Below are 21,513 nucleotides of genomic sequence, written 5' to 3' on the forward strand. Positions count from 1 at the left end.
GTCAACTTCAAGCGATCTTGAGCACAGTATTCTTACTTGAAGCACGCTGAATCCCAGGTATGTGAAGCCTTCCTTTCCATCACAATTTCCAAAGGTGGAGGTCAGGGTGGGAAACCAATCAGGCAATTCCATCAGGTGAGGACATCACCACACAGACTCCACCCACGGCACGTGACTTCAACACACATCAGCCCATGGGTACATGTACAGTGATGGGCAAATTTGACTTGAAACGCAGCAAGAACAAACATTCACTGTGTAAAATGCCTTAGATCTCCTTTTCAGGTTTCTTCCTAGTGATTTGGTGTCGGCTGGTTCTCAGAATTTCCCATTGACTTCCCTATGCTGGGATTTCAGCGCAAAATAACACACTAGAGAGGCAAGCAACTGGTCCAGCGCCAAAAACCACTTCAAAAATGAATCAGTGCTCCAAAGTCTGCCATGAATATATGATTATTTTAAGAGCCCAGGCCTTGGATAAATAGGAAATGAAGTGGCGTTGGGAGATTTCAAGGCACAGCTAAGAAGCATGACTTGCATTAGCTATGCTTTGGAGAATTCTTTGGTTTGCAAACCATCTAAAGGCCTACCTAGATATTTATTACACAGGATGCACAGCTCCTGTCCCTGGTAAAAGGAAGTCATTTGTTTCCCCACCACCTACAAAAGTGATCAATGAACTGGAGAGGAGGGGTGCTGGCCATGATGACATCACATGACATGTCACTTTTACGAGACATCACCAGGGGGACCGTGTGGGAAAGATGTGGACCAGTGCATCTCCTGTAATGTATAGCTAAGGGCAGTATGCCCCACAGAGGAACTTACGGTCCTCAAATAAAAACATCTTGAAGGTCCCAGGCCACAGAGAGGTTAGGCTGGCCTCAACTAGAGCCAGGGCTTTTTCGGCTGCGGCTCCAACCTGGTGGAACGCTCTGTCACAAGAGACAAGGGCCCTGCAGGACTTGACATCTTTCCGCAGGGCCTGCAAGACAGAGCTGTTCCACCAGGCCTTTGGTTAGGGCACAGCCTGACTCCCTCCTTTGGCAATCTTTACAATACTTTAGTTTACGGTTGCCATCAATTTTGATTTTAATTAATTCTTATGATGTTTTTATAATGTTGCACTATTTTAGTGTTGTTAGCCGCCCTGAGCCCGGCTTCGGCTGGGGAGGGCGGGATATAAATAAAATTTATTATTATTTATTATTATCAGTTCTCCCTAGACATTTATATTTACAGATTCCAATACGGTGGTTTTTATTGGGCTCCGCATGTGGATAGCTCAGGCAGTAGAGCACGAGACTCTTAATCTCAGGGTTGTGGGTTCAAGCCCCATGCTGGGCGAAGGATTCCTGAATTGCAGGGGGTTGAACTGGATGACCCTTGTTGTCCCTTCCAACTCTACAATTCTATGATTCTGCAATTCTAAACACGCGAGGCTGAATGCTGAACCCTGGAGGGTTCACCTCTAGCAACTCACACCAAGAACATTTTAACAAAGCATCCCCAAAGGGGCAAAAATAGATGCAAAATGGAGATTTATCAACAACAGGTAACAAACAATCCTGGTTACCTGATACATTACTTTACTGATCAGTATTGGCTGCTTGATAACCCTTCAAAGGAGACTCTACTGTGAAATTGATGGCTCACAATTCATGAAGCAGTTCAGTTCTATCATCTGTGGTCTGAATCAAGATAATGGCTTTTTGCCCCACTATAGGTGTTCTTTAGGTCACCAGTCCTAAAATGTTGTGTTATAATCAACACTGCTTGGGAACTCCAGGCCAACACCATAATACCTCAACCCCCAAAACACAATAGCATCACGTATTTCAGTAACAGTTTTCTTCTGTAAACAATGGAAGACTATATTCTTCTGTTCTCAATCCCTCCTCCTACTTCTGCATCCTTGAAATGTTGGGGGGGGGGGTTGCCATCTGGAGGTGACGCTTAAAATTGGACCCAGAATCCAAACCCATGATCTTATTCAATATTCGGCTCCCGACAAACAATTTAGCTTTTATATTTGAACTGAAGACCTCATTTCCTCTTTCAGCTTGTTGACTAAGCTCTTGCAACTCTGTTGTCACTCCACAAAACCTTGACTATTGATGTAAAATGGAAAACAAAACAAAAAATGTAGCTCCTTTCCCACAAATGCTTACAGATTAAATATTGTCAAATGATAAGAACAACACACACAAATAAATATCACAAAACTATCTCTGCAACGCATAACCAAGGTTAATTTGTTGACTAAATGCTGTAGGATTAAAGAAGCTACCAATTAAAGTAAATGTCGTATTTGTGTATAGGGTTTCTAACTTTTTGAGTCCAGTTGATAGTAGTTTAATCAGCAGCAATTAACAGGTAATTGTTGGGTTTTCAAATGATTCCAACACACTCCTCTGTTATAAGCACAGGAGTAGGCTGAGCTGCTTTTTTCTGGTCAGTTGGCAACCCTACTTATGTAAGACCGACATCTGATTGTAGGAGCTTTTGAGGATTCTTCCCCTTCACTGGGTGAGAATAGATGATTAGCTCTATCTCGGATATTTATAGTGCACAGTTAGCTACAAAGGCAGCTATTCTTAGGACTCAAACATATTTGCATTTGTAATTGATTTTGCACTCTTCCTCTTGGTTCAAATGAGCATCGTTCCCATTCTGCCTGCTTAAAAGTTCTCTGCAACTCAATCAGTTGGCTGCAAGCCTCGAAAACCACACAATCATTTCATACTTAAGCCAGAAACTCCCTGGACTAACAGGAGGGAAACAGCCTAAAGACGCCCAAGAGATGCTTCCCTTGTAACCAGAGTCCAATTGCAACCAGGGTCGGCTCTATCATTAGACAGAGAGAAGAAGCTGCCTCAGGCAGCAGGTGCCGAGAGCCGCAGAGTGAGGGACAGTATTCTACTAAAAAGATGCAAAAATGCAAGGATTTCCACTTGCACAGTGGAATTTCCCCCCTCCTCGTTCTGCACACCTCATGCCCTCCCAAATCTGTTATAGGAACCCCCAGAACAGATTCAGGGGCTACACTGGTGGAGGAGAGGTGGGAAGTTGTGCATGCAGAAATCTGTGCTCTATTGGGCCCCCTCCAGATGATTTATGGATTGAGCATTCATCCTGATTAGCTTGCACAAATCTTAGACGGAGGTTGGATTACTTCCTATCTTCACTGAGCATACATCCTGGTTTGTTTGCAAAACAGTTATCATCCTCAGTGCCGAATTTACGTATAAGCTAAACAAGCTATAACTTAGGGCCCCACTCTCTTGGGGCCCCCCAGAAAAATTTAAAGAAAAAAAAACCTGGATGTACATTTCCAAAATATAAGATAAAAAACAAATAAAATAAAACCTACATGCAGCAACAGTGTTTGTGTTGTGTAGGCTCCTGTGATGTAAGTCATGGGCCCCGCCTGCTAGCCTGCTCCCTAAAATATCACTGGTTTGCTCATTTCTATATATAGGGTGCCTACATTCTGCATGTGCAAATGGCTTTAGATACCTATTAGGTCCATAAATTACCATATAGCATATATTCAACACATTAAACAGCAACAATTTGCTGTTGACAAACGACAGCTGGACATATAAAGGGCCCCATTACCTTCAGTAGCTTAGGGCCTCATCAAACTTAAATTCGGCCCTGCATTCACCTCACTTTGCTTAACAAGGTTCTACACGTCTTTCTGTTAGCAATCCAACTTTTCATGTATTTTCCCTGTCCCTTTTCCAAAGCACAAGAAGTCCAGGGCTGTTATCTTCAGTGGATTCGTTGCTCCAGGACAAAGGGTGTTAATCCAGTTTAAATGTGCAAACCTAAAGTTCTGGTTTGTTTGTGGGCCCCACAGCACACTTGCAGTCTAGGGTGTCCCAGCCCACAGCTTAGAAATTACTGCAAATGTACATTTCTCAAGTGCTAAAACCCAGCATGTCTCCAGTTGTAAATTCCTTCCACAGTTCCCCCTACAAAGCATTTACTTGTTCCCAAGATATACCCACTGATAATTGTTGTTGTTGTTTTTAAAGTAATCGAAACAAACAACTCTCCAGCCTTCAAAGACACAATTGTTTTCCGTGTCTCATGGCCAAACTACAAGACATCTGTGAGAAAACCTCATCGATATTTCAATTTTTACTTTCGAGGGTGGGGGTGAGAGCTTTGAATTCAATCAGATGAAAGGTGTTTGGGGACCATGGGGATATTTAGGGGGGGGTTGTTTTATTCTGAAGAAGTGCCACTACTAGTGGGGGGGGAGGAGAGAGAAATTCCATTCAGTTCTCATTTAAAGGAGAACCTGCCTAATTCTCACTAATACAATACAGTGGTACCTCGGGTTACATACGCTTCAGGTTACATACGCTTAAGAACTTTGCTTCAGTATGAGAGCAGAAATCGTGCTCCGGCGGCACAGCAGCAGCGGGAGGCCCCATTAGCTAAAGTGGTGCTTCAGGTTAAGAACAGTTTCAGGTTAAGTACGGACCTCCGGAACGAATTAAGTACTTAACCCGAGGTACCACTGTATGCAAACCAAATCGCAGCCATCCTTTGAAATTTGTACTTCTCCAAATTTTGCAATGCCATTCTCCAAGTAACTTGTACGTAGCTGCCAGAGTTTGGTACTGCCCAAGCTTCCTGTGGCTGCTGTGGGGGCTGTTTTTATTCTGTTTGTTTTGTTTTTGTCTTTTTAAGAGTGTTATTCGTCAGTTGGAGACCTTTGGATACCAAGCAACTAACAATTCAAAAAAACCATAACCACAACACAAAACTGAATATAGAATGGGGTACAGTGATCATGGAATGTATACATTTGCAGGGTGTGTGGAGAGACATGCAGAAATGAAACTGCTTTTGAAAACTGTATACAGTGGTACCTCGGGTTACAAACACCTCGGGTTACAAATACCTCGGGTTACAGACTCCGCTAACCTGGAAGTAGTACCTCGGGTTAAGACCTTTACCTCAGGATGAGAACAGAAATTGCACGGCGGCAGCGGGAGGCCCCATTACCTAAAGTGGTACTTCAGGTTAAGAACGGTTTCAGCTTAAGAATGGACTTCTGGAACGAATTAAGCTTGTAACCAGAGGTACCACTGTATTAGGAAAAAAGCATGGAGATATGTGTATATTAGGAGGAAGTTGCACTAAAATGCTGACGAGTTTTCATGAGGCATAATAATAATAATAATAATAATAATAATAATAATAATGGCATATTGGTGTGAAAATGTGGGGAACTAAACTTAAGATTGGAAAAATGAGAAACCGGGAGAACCGAAATAGGTACATTCTCTCAGCCCTAGCTATAGATCAGTGATGCAACACACGTTCTGCACGGACAAGATCCCAAGTTCAATCCCGGCCATCTCCAGTTAATAGCCAGCAACAGATTATGCCAGAGACCTCCGATAGCCACTGCCTGTCAGCCTAGATAATACTTAGCTAAAATGGACAAACAGCCTGACTCCATGTAAGACATACCCTATTCAACCAAGTTTAAACTTCGCCCAAATATAGGCTCCACTCAGGTTGCCTTCAAGCCAGTTTTGTGGATATGGGGGAATGGGTCAATGTGGTATAACTATTTTTCCTCCACACTGTTTGCTGAACCTTCCCTACATCTTATTAGTCCTGGCGTGGGAGAGGGGGACACCCACACCATGGGGCTAACAGCAGCTTGAGGGGTAGGAAAGAGGGTCCCCAACCCACATACTTCATGGAATCAAATTTGGGTTGCCAACTTTCCTTTTTAAACTTGCCTGGCTCCTATGCCTTTTAATAACAGTATAGCAAGAAAGTGTTCAAACAGGCAAAACTTTGCCTTCCGCTTGATCTCCCTGGTAAGAAAGTTCATCTGCTACAGGGGTCAGCAAACTTTTTCAGCAGGGGGCCAGTCCACTATCCCTCAGACCTTGTGTGGGGCTGAACTATATTTTGGAAAAAAATTATGAACGAATTCCTACGCCCCACAAATAACCCTGAGATGCATTTTAAATAAAAGGACACATTCTACTCATGTAAAAACACGCTGATTCCTGGACCGTCCGCGGGCCGGATTTAGAAGGCGATTGGGCCGGATCCAGCCCCTGGGCCTTAGTTTGCCTACCCATGATCTACTACATTTCTGTGATTCGGGTGCTGAAAGGTGGCGAGCCTATGCCAACACAGAGGCAAAATACTAACCAGCTAAAGTGGCGCAAACTGTAGCCCTAGAACACACACCAGCAATTGGATCGTTTTAATCAGATTATTTTAAATTCTAGCTAACAAGGTAGAAATGCTGTCTAGCTTTGGAGTGGCTAAGCTGCAGCAATCCAGCTTAAGCAGGAAAAAAATGCAAATGCATTATAAATATGAGTTTATTATTGTGTCGCGGTTTACGTAATTTCAGGTTTTCCCTCTGCAGTTCCATGACATGAATATGCAATTGCTTGGGTAGCCTTAGGGTAGTGTGAAAATTCTGTAGAATGGAGCACAAAGAGGCACGCACAGTGCCACTGGAAGTTGAGAGCCCAAAGTCCGCCATTGTGCACAGCTTGTAAATCGGTAGAATACTGTAGTTGATTATGAAGGCGTTCAATGGGAGGGTCTGGTTTTTGACCCCTGTCCAGTACCTACTGTGAGCGGCATTATAATAAGGGTCGGTCAGATCACTGGTTTCTCCCAGTCCAGCCTGGGGATGCTAGGGTTTGAACCTTGGAGCTTTTGCATGCAAAGTTCAGTGACTGAGCCACAGACTTTGCATGACAGGATATACTCCCCTAAGCAAATAGCGGAGAGGTAGCTATGAACCATGGGACGCGGGTGGGGCTGTGGGTTAAACCACAGAGCCTAGGACTTGCCGATCAGAAGGTCGGCGGTTCGAATCCCCGCAACAGGGTGAGCTCCCGTTGCTCGGTCCCTGGCTCCTGCCATCCTAGCAGTTCAAAAGCATGTCAAAGTGCAAGTAGATAAATAGGTGCTGCTCCAGCGGGAAGGTAAATGGTGTTTCCGTGCACTGCTCTAGTTAGCTAGAAGCTGCTTAGTCATGCTAGCCACATGACCCGGAAGCTGTACGTCGGCTCCCTCGGCCAATAAAGCAAGATGAGCACCGCAACCCCAGAGTCGGCCGCGACTGGCCCTAATGGTCAGGGGTCCCTTTACCTTTAGCTATAAACCAGACCAGCCTCTTTGTGACTTTTTCCCAAGCAATGTTCTCCAGTCAGGGGTGGACCTTGGGGTCTGTGTGATGCCAACATCCAGACCCTCATGGGCAGGCATTCAAGGCATTCAATTTGCAGTTTCCAAAACTAATTGCAAATTGGGAAAAAGTCATCCTTCAAAATTTGCAATGCTATTCAAGTTCTCCAGCCATTTAAGAGGTACAAAAATGGGTTTACGAGGGTAAAATGGGTATCAAAATGCACACGCTAGTGAAAATAACATGCAAAATGTGTTATTTTATTGCTGGAAATCGCTTTACAAAGCTAGCATCTGCTAGGCAAAAAGGCATGCAGAAATATGTGTAAGGAGAAATATGCTAATGAAATTTCACGAGGAATTAAAACAAAAAAGCAAACTGATGTGGAAATGCAGAGGACTGTACTTAAGATTGGGAAAATAATAAACTAAGACAATCCGAAATAGTCAAACCTCGGTTGTCAGACATAATCCGTTCTGGAAGTCCGTTCGGTTTCCGAAATGTTCCACAACCAAGGCGCAGCTTCCGATTGGTTGCAGGAGCTTCCTGCTCTCAAACGAAAGCCACGTCGTACATTCAGCTTAAGAAAAACGTTCAAAACCGGAGATTTGCTTCCAGGTTTTTGGTTTTGGGAGCCGAAATGTTCCAAAATGGAGGCGTTTGGGAACCAAGGTTTGACTGTATACAAATTAATCCATCCCTACTTGTGAGCTCCTGAAGAGCTTAACTAACTATTGCAAACTGACACCAACTTTGTACTAGCATATTTTAAATTTGCCAAAATGTGTCTGGCTATACTTTCTGGATGAGACATAGACATAACTGATGGTTGAAAACTTGCTTTCCTCTTCTTTTCTCCTGCCCGCCTCAGCAATATATCACAGCTTCTATAGCTTACATATATAGCAAGGGTATTTAAAATGAGAATTGTCATAGCGTCCTCTTTTTTGCTCTTCAAAATATGGCAACCCTAGAGTTGCTAGATCTGCCATTTTAGATGGTTCAGCTCCTACCCTGGGTCTCTAGAAGCTAACTCTTCTCTCTAAGCTGGGAGTTGAAATGCTAGATGTTTCCAGATATTGGAAATCTAAAAGACGTAACATCCGAAAATCGAAAATTGGCGGAGGCTGCGAACCAAAAAGCAGAGGCCGCAGCAAAAGGAGTAGAGGAACTGAAAGGAGAGGTAAGGCCGCTCCACAAACATATTACTGACCAGCAGGCTTACCTGTCTTTGGTGGAACTGCGAAATAGGGAAAATAATTTGAGATTACGCTCTATCCCAGAGATTGAGAAAGAGGACTTGATAGGCTTCCTAACAGCAGAATTTTCTAAATTCTGGGGTGTAAATGAAGATACAGATTTTAAAATAACAACTGCATTTAGATTGGGAAGAGCCGCCGGGAAAGACAGGCCCAGAGACTGTTTGATCATTCTAAGGACTAAACAGGAGAGAGACAAGCTACTTGACCTACATTTTAACAAAGCACTTGTGATACAGGACAGAAGAGCACAAATCTACAAGGACATCCCTAAGCAACTACTGGACCTCAGATCTAACTATACTGATCTAGTTGGACTTTTGAGAGGCAACGGAATACCATACAGGTGGGAGTTCCCACAAGGCCTTTATTTTAAATACAAAGGAAAGAAGATAAAAATCAAAACGAAAGAAGACAGCCAGAAGTTCCTACACGACCACGGAGAAGACTTGCAGAAAGGAGCAGTAGCTATTTGGCCACCACCAGAGTTTGGAAAAGAGCCACCACCTTCGGACTCGGACAAAAAAGAAGACACCCAATAAAGAGTAACAACAGATTGATACAGGATGTCTCTACAGCTGTATAGCTGGAATATTAATGGCGTGAATTCCCCGGAAAAACGCAAAAGAATCTTCCACATTTTAAAGAAAGAAAATTTGGATATAATCTGTCTGCAAGAAACCCATGTGACCAGGTTACACAAGAAGGTGTTAATAAATAAAAGATTAGGCCAAGAATTTATTTCATCAGACAGAGTTAAAAAGAGAGGTGTGGTGATTTACGCCAAGGAGAATCTTTCACCAAAATTCTTGTTTAAAGATGAACAAGGAAGAATCCTGGCTATTGAAATATCGACCCAAGGAGAGAAAATTTTGATATTAGGAATCTACGCACCAAATGAGGGGAAATCAGAATTTTACAAGAAGCTGCATGAGACATTACTGGATTATCTGGACTATTCTAACATCATTATGATGGGAGATATGAATGGGGTTGTCTCTACTCTTATGGATAAGTCACAGAACCAGAATTTGACCAAAGATGGAAGATTACCAAAAACTTTCTTCGAATTAACTGACAATATGGATTTAATTGATTTATGGAGGACGAGAAACCCCCTAGGTAAAGAAGGAACCTTCTTTTCTGAGGCCCATCTGTCATGGACAAGAATCGACCAAATTTGGACAACTAGAGGGCTGGCACCTAAGACTACAAAAATAGAAATCTGCCCAAAGACATGCTCCGACCATAACGCTCTGAAAATGGAAATGAGATTTACTACTGCCGATTCCTTCAGATGGAAAATGAATGACAACCTGTTAAGAGATCAAGAGACTGTAAAGAAGGCCCAAAAAGCTTTAAAGGACTACTTTGAAATCAACTTGAATACCTCGGTGGAAAAAAGAATAATCTGGGACGCGAGTAAAGCTGTTATGAGAGGGTTCCTGATACAACAGAATACGATCAAGAAAAAGTTCTGGAATGGTAAAAAGGACAAGATATTGGAGAAGATAAGAGATGGTGAGAAAAAACTAAGATTAAACCCAAAATCAAAGGAGATTTTAAGAGAAATCAAATTCCACCAGTCACAATATGCGAAACTGATCAATCAAGAAGTGGAATGGAAGATTAAACAAATGAAACAAAGATCTTTTGAGTCGGCGAATAAATGTGGGAAACTGCTAGCTTGGCAGTTGAAAAAGAGACAAAAATTAAATTATGTTACCAATCTAGAAGTTGAAGGAAAGAACATTCAGAAACCGGGAGAAATTAGAAAGTGTTTCCAGAAATATTTTAAAAAACTGTATACACAAGGATCCGAGGATGCAACTGAGATAGAACAATTCTTGAAAGAAAATGGCCTTCCAGAATTATCTCAAGAGAAGAGATCAATCTTGAACTGCAAAATAACACAACAGGAAATTGAGGATGCCATTCAGAACATGCAGCTAGGCAAATCTCCAGGCCCTGATGGACTTACCTCCAAATATTATAGGACCTTAAAAGACTACTTGATACAACCATTAATGGAGGTTTGCAACCAGATTATGGAGGGAGGGAGGGCACCAGATACGTGGAAAGAAGCATTCATCACACTGATACCTAAAGTGGAAACTGAAAAGACTCAACTTAAGAACTACCGCCCCATCTCACTCCTAAATGTGGATTACAAAATATTTGCGGATGTTTTGGCTAATAGATTTAAAAAAGTACTAAATGAAGTAATCCATAAGGACCAAGCAGGCTTTCTCCCAGGTAGACATTTATTTGATAACACCAGGAATATTATCGATATTTTGGAACTTTTACAAACAAATATTAACACCAAAGCAGTGTTAATTTTTATCGATGCGGAGAAGGCCTTTGACAACATTTCTTGGAAATTTATGAAGAAAAACTTGGAAGGGATGGGAGTGGGAAGGGGGTTTGAGAATGGAATAGAGGCAATCTATTCAGAACAAAAAGCTAAGTTGATAGTGAACAATGTGGTGACAGAAGAACTTTATATCGAAAAAGGAACACGCCAGGGGTGCCCCCTATCCCCTCTGTTGTTTATTTCAGTCCTGGAGGTTTTGCTGAATATGATAAGGGAGGATCGGCAGGTACAAGGAATACGGGTCGGAGCGAAACAATATAAACTGAAAGCATTTGCAGATGACTTGGTTTTAACATTACAGGAGCCAGAACCTAGTACAAAAAGAGTTTTGGAATTGATTCAGAAATTTGGTCGGGTGGCGGGTTTTAAGTTGAACAAACAAAAAACTAAGGTGTTAGGGAAAAACTTGACGGTTACTGAAACAGAGGGGTTTCAGAAGGAAACAGAACTAAACATTGTTAAAAAAGTGAAATACCTGGGGGTCAATCTGTCTTCTAAGAATTTGAATCTATTTAAAGATAATTATGAAAAATGTTGGTCAGAAGTCAAAAAAGATTTAGAAATTTGGTCAAGATTGAAACTATCCTTGTTAGGCCGAATTGCAGCTATAAAAATGAACGTTTTGCCAAAAATGTTGTTTTTGTTCCAGGCCTTGCAGATTGTGGACAGAGTGGATTGTTTCGGAAAGTGGCAGAAGGACATTTCTAAATTTGTCTGGCAGGGCAAAAAGCCCCGAATAAAGTTTAAAATACTAACTGACGCAAAGGAGAGAGGGGGGTTTGCCCTGCCGGACTTAAGGTTATACTATGAAGCTGCGGCCTTCTGCTGGATGAAAGATTGGATTTTATTGGAAAACACTGATGTCCTAGATCTGGAAGGCTTTAATAATTCGTTAGGATGGCATGCGTACCTGTGGTATGACAAGGGGAAAACATATGGAATGTTTAAAAACCATATTGTCAGAAAAGCAATATTTATGGTCTGGAAAAAATACAAAGACTTATTGGAAAGTAAAACCCCGAGGTGGATTTCACCAATAGAGGCCAAAGCCCGGAAAACATCCAATATGGAGGCATATTGGCCGAAATATTGGGAAATAATAGAAAACATTGGAGGTAATTGGAGGTTGCAGAGCTTTGAAAAATTAAAGGATAAGGTGCAAAATTGGCTACATTATGCCCAAATTAATGAGGTTTTTAAGCTAGATAAAAAAATAGGATTCCAGGTGGAAAAATCGAAACTTGAGACAGAGCTGTTAGAACCAAAGACCAAGGTAATATCGAGAATGTACAACTTGCTGCTTAAATGGAACACTCAGGATGAGACAGTTAAATCAGCCATGATAAAATGGGCTCAAGACATTGGTTACAATATTATGTCTGAGGACTGGGAAAGGTTATGGACCACCGGTATGAAGTTTACGGCATGTAATGCCTTGAAAGAAAACATTATGAAAATGGTATACAGGTGGTACATGACCCCAGTCAAGCTTGCTAAGATATACCATTTGTCTGATAATAAATGTTGGAAATGCAAGGAGGCTGAAGGGACATTCTTTCACCTCTGGTGGACTTGTCCAAGATTGAAGGCCTTTTGGGAAATGATCTATAACGAGTTAAAAAAGGTGTTTAAGTACACCTTTCCCAAGAAACCCGAGGCCTTCCTTCTGGGCATTGTCGGCCAGAAGGTGTTAAAAAAGGATAGAACTTTTTTTATGTATGCTACAACTGCAGCAAGAATTCTTATCGCCAAGCATTGGAAGACCCAAGATTTGCCCACACTGGAGGAGTGGCAGACGCAATTGATGAACTACATGGAACTGGCCGAGATGACTGCAAGAATCCGAGACCTGGGAGAAGAGGCAATGGAGGAGGACTGGAAAAAATTTAAAGACTATTTGCAAAAGTATTATAAGTTGTATGAAACATAAGACGCCGTATGATTTGGAACGTTAGCCCCAGCAATGAAATTTAATTATTTATGAAATTGATAACACTCATGAAAGAATCAAAGTTTAAACGGGTAAAAAGGATATTATGTTATATCTTTAGAGTAATTGGAGAATAAGAGATTTAAACTTAAATTGCAATTGAAAATATAAAGAAACATACGAAATAAGGGTATAATTTGCTGATAACTTTATTATCAAGAATGCATTATGTGGGAGATGTGGGGAAGTCCAATGGAAATTTGAAGTGAGTTGTCGAAATGGTTATGATTTTCTGTTCTTTTTTCTCTTTTTTTCTTCTGTTCTGTCTTTCCTTTTGTTCTCTTTGTAATTTGGAAAAAATGTAATAAAAAATTATTATAAAAAATAAAAAAAAAGAAATGCTAGATGTTTCCTCAATGAATCTGGGTGCTGCAGTTGTGGGAAGGGGAGAGTCCTTAGTATCTGATATACTAATTATAAACTCATTGTCTGAGTTATGGTCCTCATGAAGCCAAAAGGAAACCCGAAGATTTGCAAAAAAATAATAATACAAAAACCCTACAAGAGGAACTCAAAAACATTCAAATGAGGCCTGAGCATGCTCAGTGGCTGTGAAATGTTGGCGATCAGAAGAAAAGGAATTGAAACGGGTGAGGTGGAACGGGGTGTTCTGGAAGAGGGATGGGCTAGCTAGAAGCCTGAACAGGAACATGACACACTGCAACATTTTATTGCAGTTTCTCTGTTTGATTTGTCCCAGCCCCACCCGCAGAACTATATAGTTCTCAGTGGTGATTGAGAGACTATATTAAACCAATTCTGAGGCTACTGTGTTATTCACACATTTCTGGGAATAAGTCCCTCTGAAATTGATGGCCTGCAATAGATGGAGTTGTAAATGTGTGGCACAGCCTTCCCCAATGGCTTATTTCTTCTGCTGCATCTGCAAATTCTTAGCAAGGTGAGCTGTGCTGCTTCCTATTTGAACTAGCTCACCATGTCTAAGTGAGATCACTCTTTGTCGGAACAATCACAAACAGCATCCCTGTATTTAAGTGTTTTTCAGTCATCCAATTATCCCGTAGAGCAAAGAGAATAAGCCCTAGATTTTGGTGCTATTGTTTACAACCATGATCCAGACGTGAGCTATATGTCAAACAGTATGCAAGGCAATGGTATGCCACAGGCTAAGACTGCCATGTGATGCAGCAGAAAATTAAAGCCTTGTCAATAACATGGGACTTCTGACACAGACCCCACTGCCTTGTTAAGTCTGCAAAAAGCCACCTAAAAGCCATTAGCAGGGAAGGGATTATTATTGCGGGGGGAGGGTATATTAGAAGGGAGAAATAACATATTACGAAGCCAAAATGTATTGTCTTTCAAAACAGTTTTAGGCCACCTGATGTTTCCCATCTGGCAGCCTGGTAAATATCCGCGTCATAAGAGCTAAGTGGGAATGGGGAACTGAAAAGTAAGGGCAACATTTGTTTACCCATAAAGCAAAGTTATCAACAAGCACCAACCTATATATGTTAAATAATATCCCACCACCACCACCCATGAATATAAGACATAAACTTTACTCTTCTACTGGCATTAAAACAATACTTTTCTTGAGCATTGCAGTATAAAGCAAACACATTCTCCCCACCACACATCTGGCAGGGTTTCCTAGATCCAGTTTAATCCACCTGCCCACAATAAGCACAATATGTTTGTGTAAACTGGACCTGTCTATACAGCCAAGCAGTGAAGCTTTTCCAGGAATTTACTACTTAAAGACTTCAGGTGGAGAACCACGTTTGAACACAATAAGCTTCCTTATATACCAAGTGAGACCGCAGGTCCATCTTGGCCAGTAAATAGAAGCCACCTTGAAAACTAGATCTGAATTTGCCTTTCTGTACAATGACCAATGTGGTCACCATCATTCTCTCCCCGCCAACATTTTCCCATTTAAAGTATTATTCATGTAATTTTTATTTTATTTTTCAGTGACGGATATGCCAAGAAGTTTTTCATGGGATCCCCTGCAAATTCTGTCTATTTACAAAAGAAAATGCTGGCCATTCCTACAGCTCCCTTGCTGTGATTCTGTGCCAAAGGGGTTTTATAATCCACCCATCCACAACCTGTATATATATATTTTTTAAAGTAGGGTTGTTGTTTTTTGGCCTCTACCCACTTTTGTACTCCAGCCCCACTGGAGACAGCCAGCAACTTGGCTGCCAGCACTCCTACATAAAATAAAACCTCACATCTGGCCTTCGTAAACTGCCTTATTTTCCTTCTGCAACCTTATAACAAAATTATATGAAGTAAACAAAACAGTGGAGAAATATTCCAAATTCACTTCACTCAAAAAAAAAACAACCTGAAAATTTTACTGGCAAATAAAAGGCCACTGACAGCAAGAGATTTTCTCAAAGGGTAAACGGCAGGTATTGATCTCCCATGAAATCTCACTGGTGATTGCTTCAAAATTTCCCTTTTTACACATAAGACCTATTGTTGTATTTGCATACACAGGCAAACACACTGCATGGATCATCTCTTCTCTCACTTGCCAGCAGAGTTCCCCAGCGTGCCAGCCCTGATTGCCTAATATTTAACCATGGTTGTCCAATATCCCGTGAAGCTGTGATGCTATTGATGCTTGAAGAACTGGCCTGTTGCCTGCTTAGCACAACTATCTTTTTCTTCTTTTTATTAAAAAAATTACATTTTGAAGCAACTGCTGCCTTGTTAAAAGTTACAAAAATGCATTTTTAAAAAGCTGACTTATTGCTTCACAACAGCAAGTGTCCACAGAACCATGCTCCCAAGAAGTAGGGGGTCATTTGCCATGGTAAGTGTGGTGAAGGGTAAACTCCAACCTTTCTCCCACCCTTGGAACTGGAGAAGGTGCAGGGTCTCATCCCCACACTTCAACTACGCTTGAGATACTCTGTGTGCCTTAGAAATGCCTGGGGTGCGGGTGGCCTTGCAAATGCACTGTGCATATGTGTTCCTTGGAAGCCCCACTGCTGCCGCAGTCCCCACTCTCAATAGGGAGGCTGGGGCTTGTTGCTTTCATCCTGCACTTGGGCATGAAACACAACTCTAAGTGATCCCTGAACTCTTCTCCAGCATCAACCTTGGAATTAATGGTGCTGCGATAAGACCTTGTCCCCTTGCCACAGCCCATGCAGTGCGCATTCCAGTGCACAAAGACTTAAGAACAGCTCTCATGTATACACATCAGAAAAGATCTGATCAGCAAATGAATGCCCCGTCAAAATAACAAACGAAACAAGGAGGGGATGCACGCTTATCCATAATGCACATTTGAGCAATCCATGCCAACCTGTCTTCCTGAGATTCCTTATTAGCACAATACTTCTTTTTTGTAAGGTGGGGCAAATCTGTGCCAATATTTCTTGAGCTAAATTTAATAGACTTTCAGTGGAAATCCTCAGAAGCAAGTTTCACTGAGTTCAATGTGATTTTTAACAGTGTGCCACTGCAAATTTTGTCCCTAACACAAGCCATGAACGTTAAAGGATATTTGACTATTGCTACTAGTAGTTTAAGGGACGCGGGTGGCACTGTGAGCCTAGAGCTTGCCAATCAGAAGGTCAGCGGTTCGAATCCCTGCAACGGGGTGAGCTCCCCTTGTTCGGCCCCAGCTCCTGCCAACCTAGCAGTTTGAAAGCACGTCAAAGTGCAAGTAGATAAATAGGTACCGCTCCGGTGGGAAGGTAAACAGCGTTTCCGTGTGCTGCTTTGGATCGCCAGAAGTGGCTTAGTCATGCTGGCCACATGACCCAGAAGCTGTACGGCGGCTCCCTTGGCCAGTAAAGCGAGATGAGCGCCGCAACCCGAGTCGTCCACGACTGGTCCTAATGGTCAGGGGTCCCTTTACCTTTACTAGCAGTTTACTAACAATGTTTTACTACTGTAAATGTACAAAACCTCACTACTAATATATGAGTTACAGGACTTGCAGTGAATGCTACCAGTTTATACACCACTTCTAAGCCATGTTCTGTTAACAGAGCAGTCAGCTCCTGAATGTTTCAGGCACTGTCTGGTCATCTTAACATCCATGCAAAATATTACCTTTACAGCTGCTTGCTTGTTCAGATACAGCGTGAAGCAGGATGATTCTGGACATTCCTGGTAACAACTTTTGTGAAAAGTTATCTCTGGATGCTATAAGCTAGCCCTACCATTAGGCAAGCAGAGATAGATTGTGAGTCAATATTAAAGGGCAGCAGTTCAATTATTTAGCTTTCTATGGATTGGATCCAAGCTCCCTTCCTCTGAGAGAAGAGACCTCCTTGGTCGGAGGAAGGATCCAATACTTTAATTGTATCACCATTTAGATTTTCTGCTCAGGCACCAAAATCTTGTACCATCTCAGTTGGGTGCTTCTGTTTATGCTTCTTGGCTTTCCTCAACTGATTAGGATGAATATTATTCATTATAAACAGGATTGCCATGCTATTCTGCAAGACAATTTTAAATTTCCGTATTTTTTGCACCATAACACTCACTTTTTTCCTCCTAGAAAGTAAGGGGAAATGTCTGTGCGTGTTATGGAGGAAATGCCTACGGGTGGCATGCCTACGGATTTTCCTCCTCTAAAAACTATGTGCGTGTTATGGTCAGGTGCGTGTTATAGAGCGAAAAATATGATAATCTGAAACAAGTTTAGGGTCCTTATGACTTCAGACATCTCAGCTATATTTCTGTAACATGAAATAATACATTACTGGGAGATATGTTTGTTTAATGTAGAAAGGCTGTTCTTTAATATTGCAAATCACTTGGCTTTCTTGGCCAGATTAGGTTACACTTGAACTAAAATAGAAAAGACAATTGCCATCTACATGTTAAAACAACTGCTATGTTGGAACTAATGCAACAAGAGAGCAAAGCCCCCAAGTGGGAGGGCAACCAGTTTTTCTGGGTATATGTTCAGATAACTTCAGGGGAAAAGTTATTCTGTGTGAGAAAACTCTGGAGAAATGTTCCCAAAATCAAGGAGCTAGTTAACATCACAAGGTGTTTAAGGTGCTTATGGATGCAAAAAGAGAGTGCATGTGATTGCCTCAGTCCAGGGCTCCATCTGCACTCTGAAACTGCATGCTGAGTTTTTGCTCAAGCATTAATTTCAGTACAGGCGGCAGCTCAGTCCAGTGTTCCCTGTGTCCGTATGTGCTGAGCCGTCCTTTGATTTGGCGTGAATGAGTAAGTTCTAGCATGCGTGTGACGGGAGATCTCGTAGATTACCAAAAATGGCTGAACTCTCAACATAATCACTGTTTCTGGCACAGGCGCCAGAAATGTTAGCCTTGTCCTAAGAATGCTTCTCCTGTGCTTTTATTCTAAGTAAACAACCGCTTGACAGGAGATATGTCAGCACAGCTCCAGGCTTTCCAAGCCATGTTTCTCAGAACAGGCACCATAGTAATCATCCAGATTTCTAATTATTGTGGCAAATGAGCAACAGCAACACCACCACCAGTAAGAGAAACCACACCATTTTCTAGAAATGTGTTGCACCTCTGTTGATCATGGCTGCTATTGAAGGGAAATATCCATGCTTTTCACAAGGCAGGGACTGATGGCAACACTGAACATGCGAAGCTGTAACGTGTTCAAAGTCAGACCACTGAAGCATGTAGCATCTGTTTTGACTGGTGGTACTCTCCAGGGTCTCAGGAAAGGTTTCAACCCTAACCGAAAAACAGGTTGCCACTGTAGCGTAACCCAGAAACCCAGAGCTATGCAAATAGGATTCCCAATGGGTAAAGATACAGGGAGCAAGCCAATTGTGTCCCTAGGGCTGCAGGCACTGCCTTCCTATATCCCAAAGAAGTAAATGGTTGCCATTCCTACAAGAAAAAGGAAAAGCATTGGGGATGCTAGTAAGCAAGGGAGGAGGAGGTGTTTCTATGTGCATTAGAACAAAGATGCATTATAAGAACTCCACCCCCAACAACAGCCAAGCCCTCCCTTCTTCAGACCCCCCTCATCTTTAGGATGAGCATCTCACTGTTGTTATATATCGTATACACATTTTTGTAAAACGGGGTTGGGAAATGTAGGGCTACTTTAAAAAAAAAATCTGCTTAGCTACAGCCATACAACTCCCAACATTACTTCATTAGTAGATAACTTTTTTTAAAAAAAGATTATTCAAATCATATTGTTTTCATGAGCAGTTTTATTTTACGTATAAACCTTGTAGTGGGAAATCTTGAAACATATTCCACGTACTTTAATGGCTAAATGATGGCTTATAACAGGTATACTGTTGCACTTTTTATAAATATATCTAAAGTAATGAAAAATGACAAATCAGAAAGATTTTATCATTTTAGTGTACCATTAAATACTGATTTGAATTACTATTTTTTTAAAAAAATCAAGTCTCACTTAGAAGCTATTCCATAAACCCTAAGCCCACAAATTTACTTCAGAGAAATTCTATTTATTTATTTTTATAAAAAAATGTTTACTGTTGGAATTATTGTATGTACAAGATTACAGGGTTTCTCATTCCTATACCCCACCCACAGCCACCCTGGTACTACATAAACTACAAAGGCTTGCAAGAAACCAGCATTTGAGATCAAAATGTGTCCTAGCAGATTTTAAAACATTCCAGTTGAAGTAAAGAATACTTTTGCATGAAAAACAAAATGCATGAAATGCTTCTCTTTCACCTCTCCACAGAAAAACAAACAAACAACAATTTCATTCTCCCATTCAAATGCTTTTAATGTAAAACTGCATGTATGAGAAATCCAGCTTGTTAAAAAGATAAGACAAAAATGAGATAGGAAGCTTCATAGCCCACCTTTCTTCTTGACTGGCATTCTCGCTGTTATTTCTGGCACTGGACGCAAACACTTATTTACCGGTATCAACAGAGTCCCGCTGGGATTGACTTGTAAGGTCAGAAGTCTGCCATCCAATTCAAAACACACAGTTCAGCTTTGGAAGAGAGCTCTACATCTTCATTTCCCACAATGGCACTCACAGTTTTTGTCCAGTTAAAAACTTCCAACACAACCCATGGAAACAGAAAGGAAGAAAAAAAGTTTAAGAGAATTTTTGCCAGAGCACTTGTCAAAATCTGTAAAATATTTCCCAATCTATAAAAATATACAAGAGAAAACACTCGTCAGCCTACAAAATTGTATAAGATTCTCTCTTATGACAGAATAGGGACTTTTTTTTTTAAAGAAGTTAAGTGAATGTAGGAAATACAATTAAGGCACAGTCCAAGTCTTGGCAGTCCAAATGATCCACTTCAACACATTCCAGCATCACCCAAGTTTAAAACCAGTTCTCAAATAATCCAAATAAACATCCGAGGAAGACAGAAGAGCTTGAAAGGGACCTTTTTTGCTGCAATCACAGGTGACTTTTGCCAGTTAGCTACAGCACTGGATGCACACAATGGTCTTCTGCGTATTAGGAGAGGAAAAAACCTCCCAGGTTTCATTCGGTTACCAAACAGCAGTCACTTTCATTTTTATTTTCTCCACCCAGCCTTCTGGCCTTTAATGTCCCTCTGATCTTTGCTTGTATTAAGCCCAAGAGGATTGAAAGCAATCCCTCAGCATGGAATTATTAAAGTGACAGTGCTATTAACAGGGCAGGCTGGTGGAGCAGACTGTTGTGCACAGGAGTCAGTGACTGCTTGCCATTTCACTCTTTGCTCAGCAGCAGCTGCCTAATGAGAGAGGAGCAAGGTTGTGGCAGAGCTTCTCCAAATGTTATGCAGAGATCTTGGAATATTAACAGAGCAGGCCATGAAGTCAGTCGGAGGTTCTCCCGTTTGCTGGTGCAGCTGGCTGGCCTCACCAGAACCTCCTATTTTCCTTCTTTTTCCCCCTGCAAATGGAAAAAAAATGCAATTGACAGTTTTTCCCTTCCAAAACATTGAAAATAAAGGATTAAGGGGGGAATTAGTCTCCAAATATTACACTTTATACATGTGAAGCACAATGGTACATCTTACACGTAACCCTGCACTGCATCTTCAAAGAGTTAAAATGGTACAATGGGGTTATTTTCCACTGCTTTTGAATTGCTTTGAAGCAGACTCACAACTTCCTATCATTCTCCTATCACTTAACCGATATTTGTTTCCCAATAATAAGACCTATTCTCATATTCTGATAGTTTGGCTCTTTATAATTGAAATGAAAGGTTGGCTTAAGAGGAAGAGGAACTTCAAACTGCACAAAAAATGTTTGTGGGAAGAACACTGGGGTGAACATTAAGAGGAACAAAGGAGGAGAAATGTGTGAATTTAGAATACAGTTTTAGAGGCATCTGCTAAATGGGGTAGTGGTAAAGAGCATCCATCAAATATGGATTCTGAGGGTGTAGTGCTCAAGAAAGATCTTTAAAGTTAGTGGGACAGGGGCAAATCCTAGTGTACAGTGCAGCAATGGAAAGATTAGAGTAATAAACTAAGTGCAGACATTTAAAGTAGCCTTCTTTTTAACCACTTGCCTGGTAAGTGACCAGGAATTCCATGCAGGTGAGTAAGCTGGCTGCTAGAAGAGGGACTGACTGCTTCATCCCTCCACCACCAGCCCATTTCCACCCCAACCCCCTGCCTAAGAGACTAACAGCACATAACATATTTCCATGATGGCTGTGAAGGAGGGGGCACAGGCAGTACTACAGGCTAGTAAAACATTTTTCAGGCCAGTAACATTTGGGGGGGTTGTTTACAAGG

The 21,513-nt window shown here is 41.5% G+C and overlaps 1 protein-coding gene across 11 annotated transcripts in view; it reads right to left on the reverse strand.

Annotated features, from left to right (window-relative positions):
• Positions 1-21,513, reverse strand: part of DLG2 (discs large MAGUK scaffold protein 2) — a 921,944-nt gene that overhangs the window by 896,424 nt on the left and 4,007 nt on the right. For all 11 annotated transcript variants that reach the window (XM_082219075.1, XM_082219062.1, XM_082219073.1 and 8 more), the window contains exon 2: positions 19,615-20,657. In XM_082219075.1, the coding sequence (XP_082075201.1) occupies positions 19,615-19,633 (19 nt within the window). In that variant the 5' untranslated portion in view covers positions 19,634-20,657. The remainder of the gene's footprint in view (positions 1-19,614; positions 20,658-21,513) is intronic.

Source organism: Podarcis vaucheri (assembly GCF_965113315.1).
Source record: "Podarcis vaucheri genome assembly, chromosome: 4".
NCBI lineage: Eukaryota > Metazoa > Chordata > Lepidosauria > Squamata > Lacertidae > Podarcis > Podarcis vaucheri.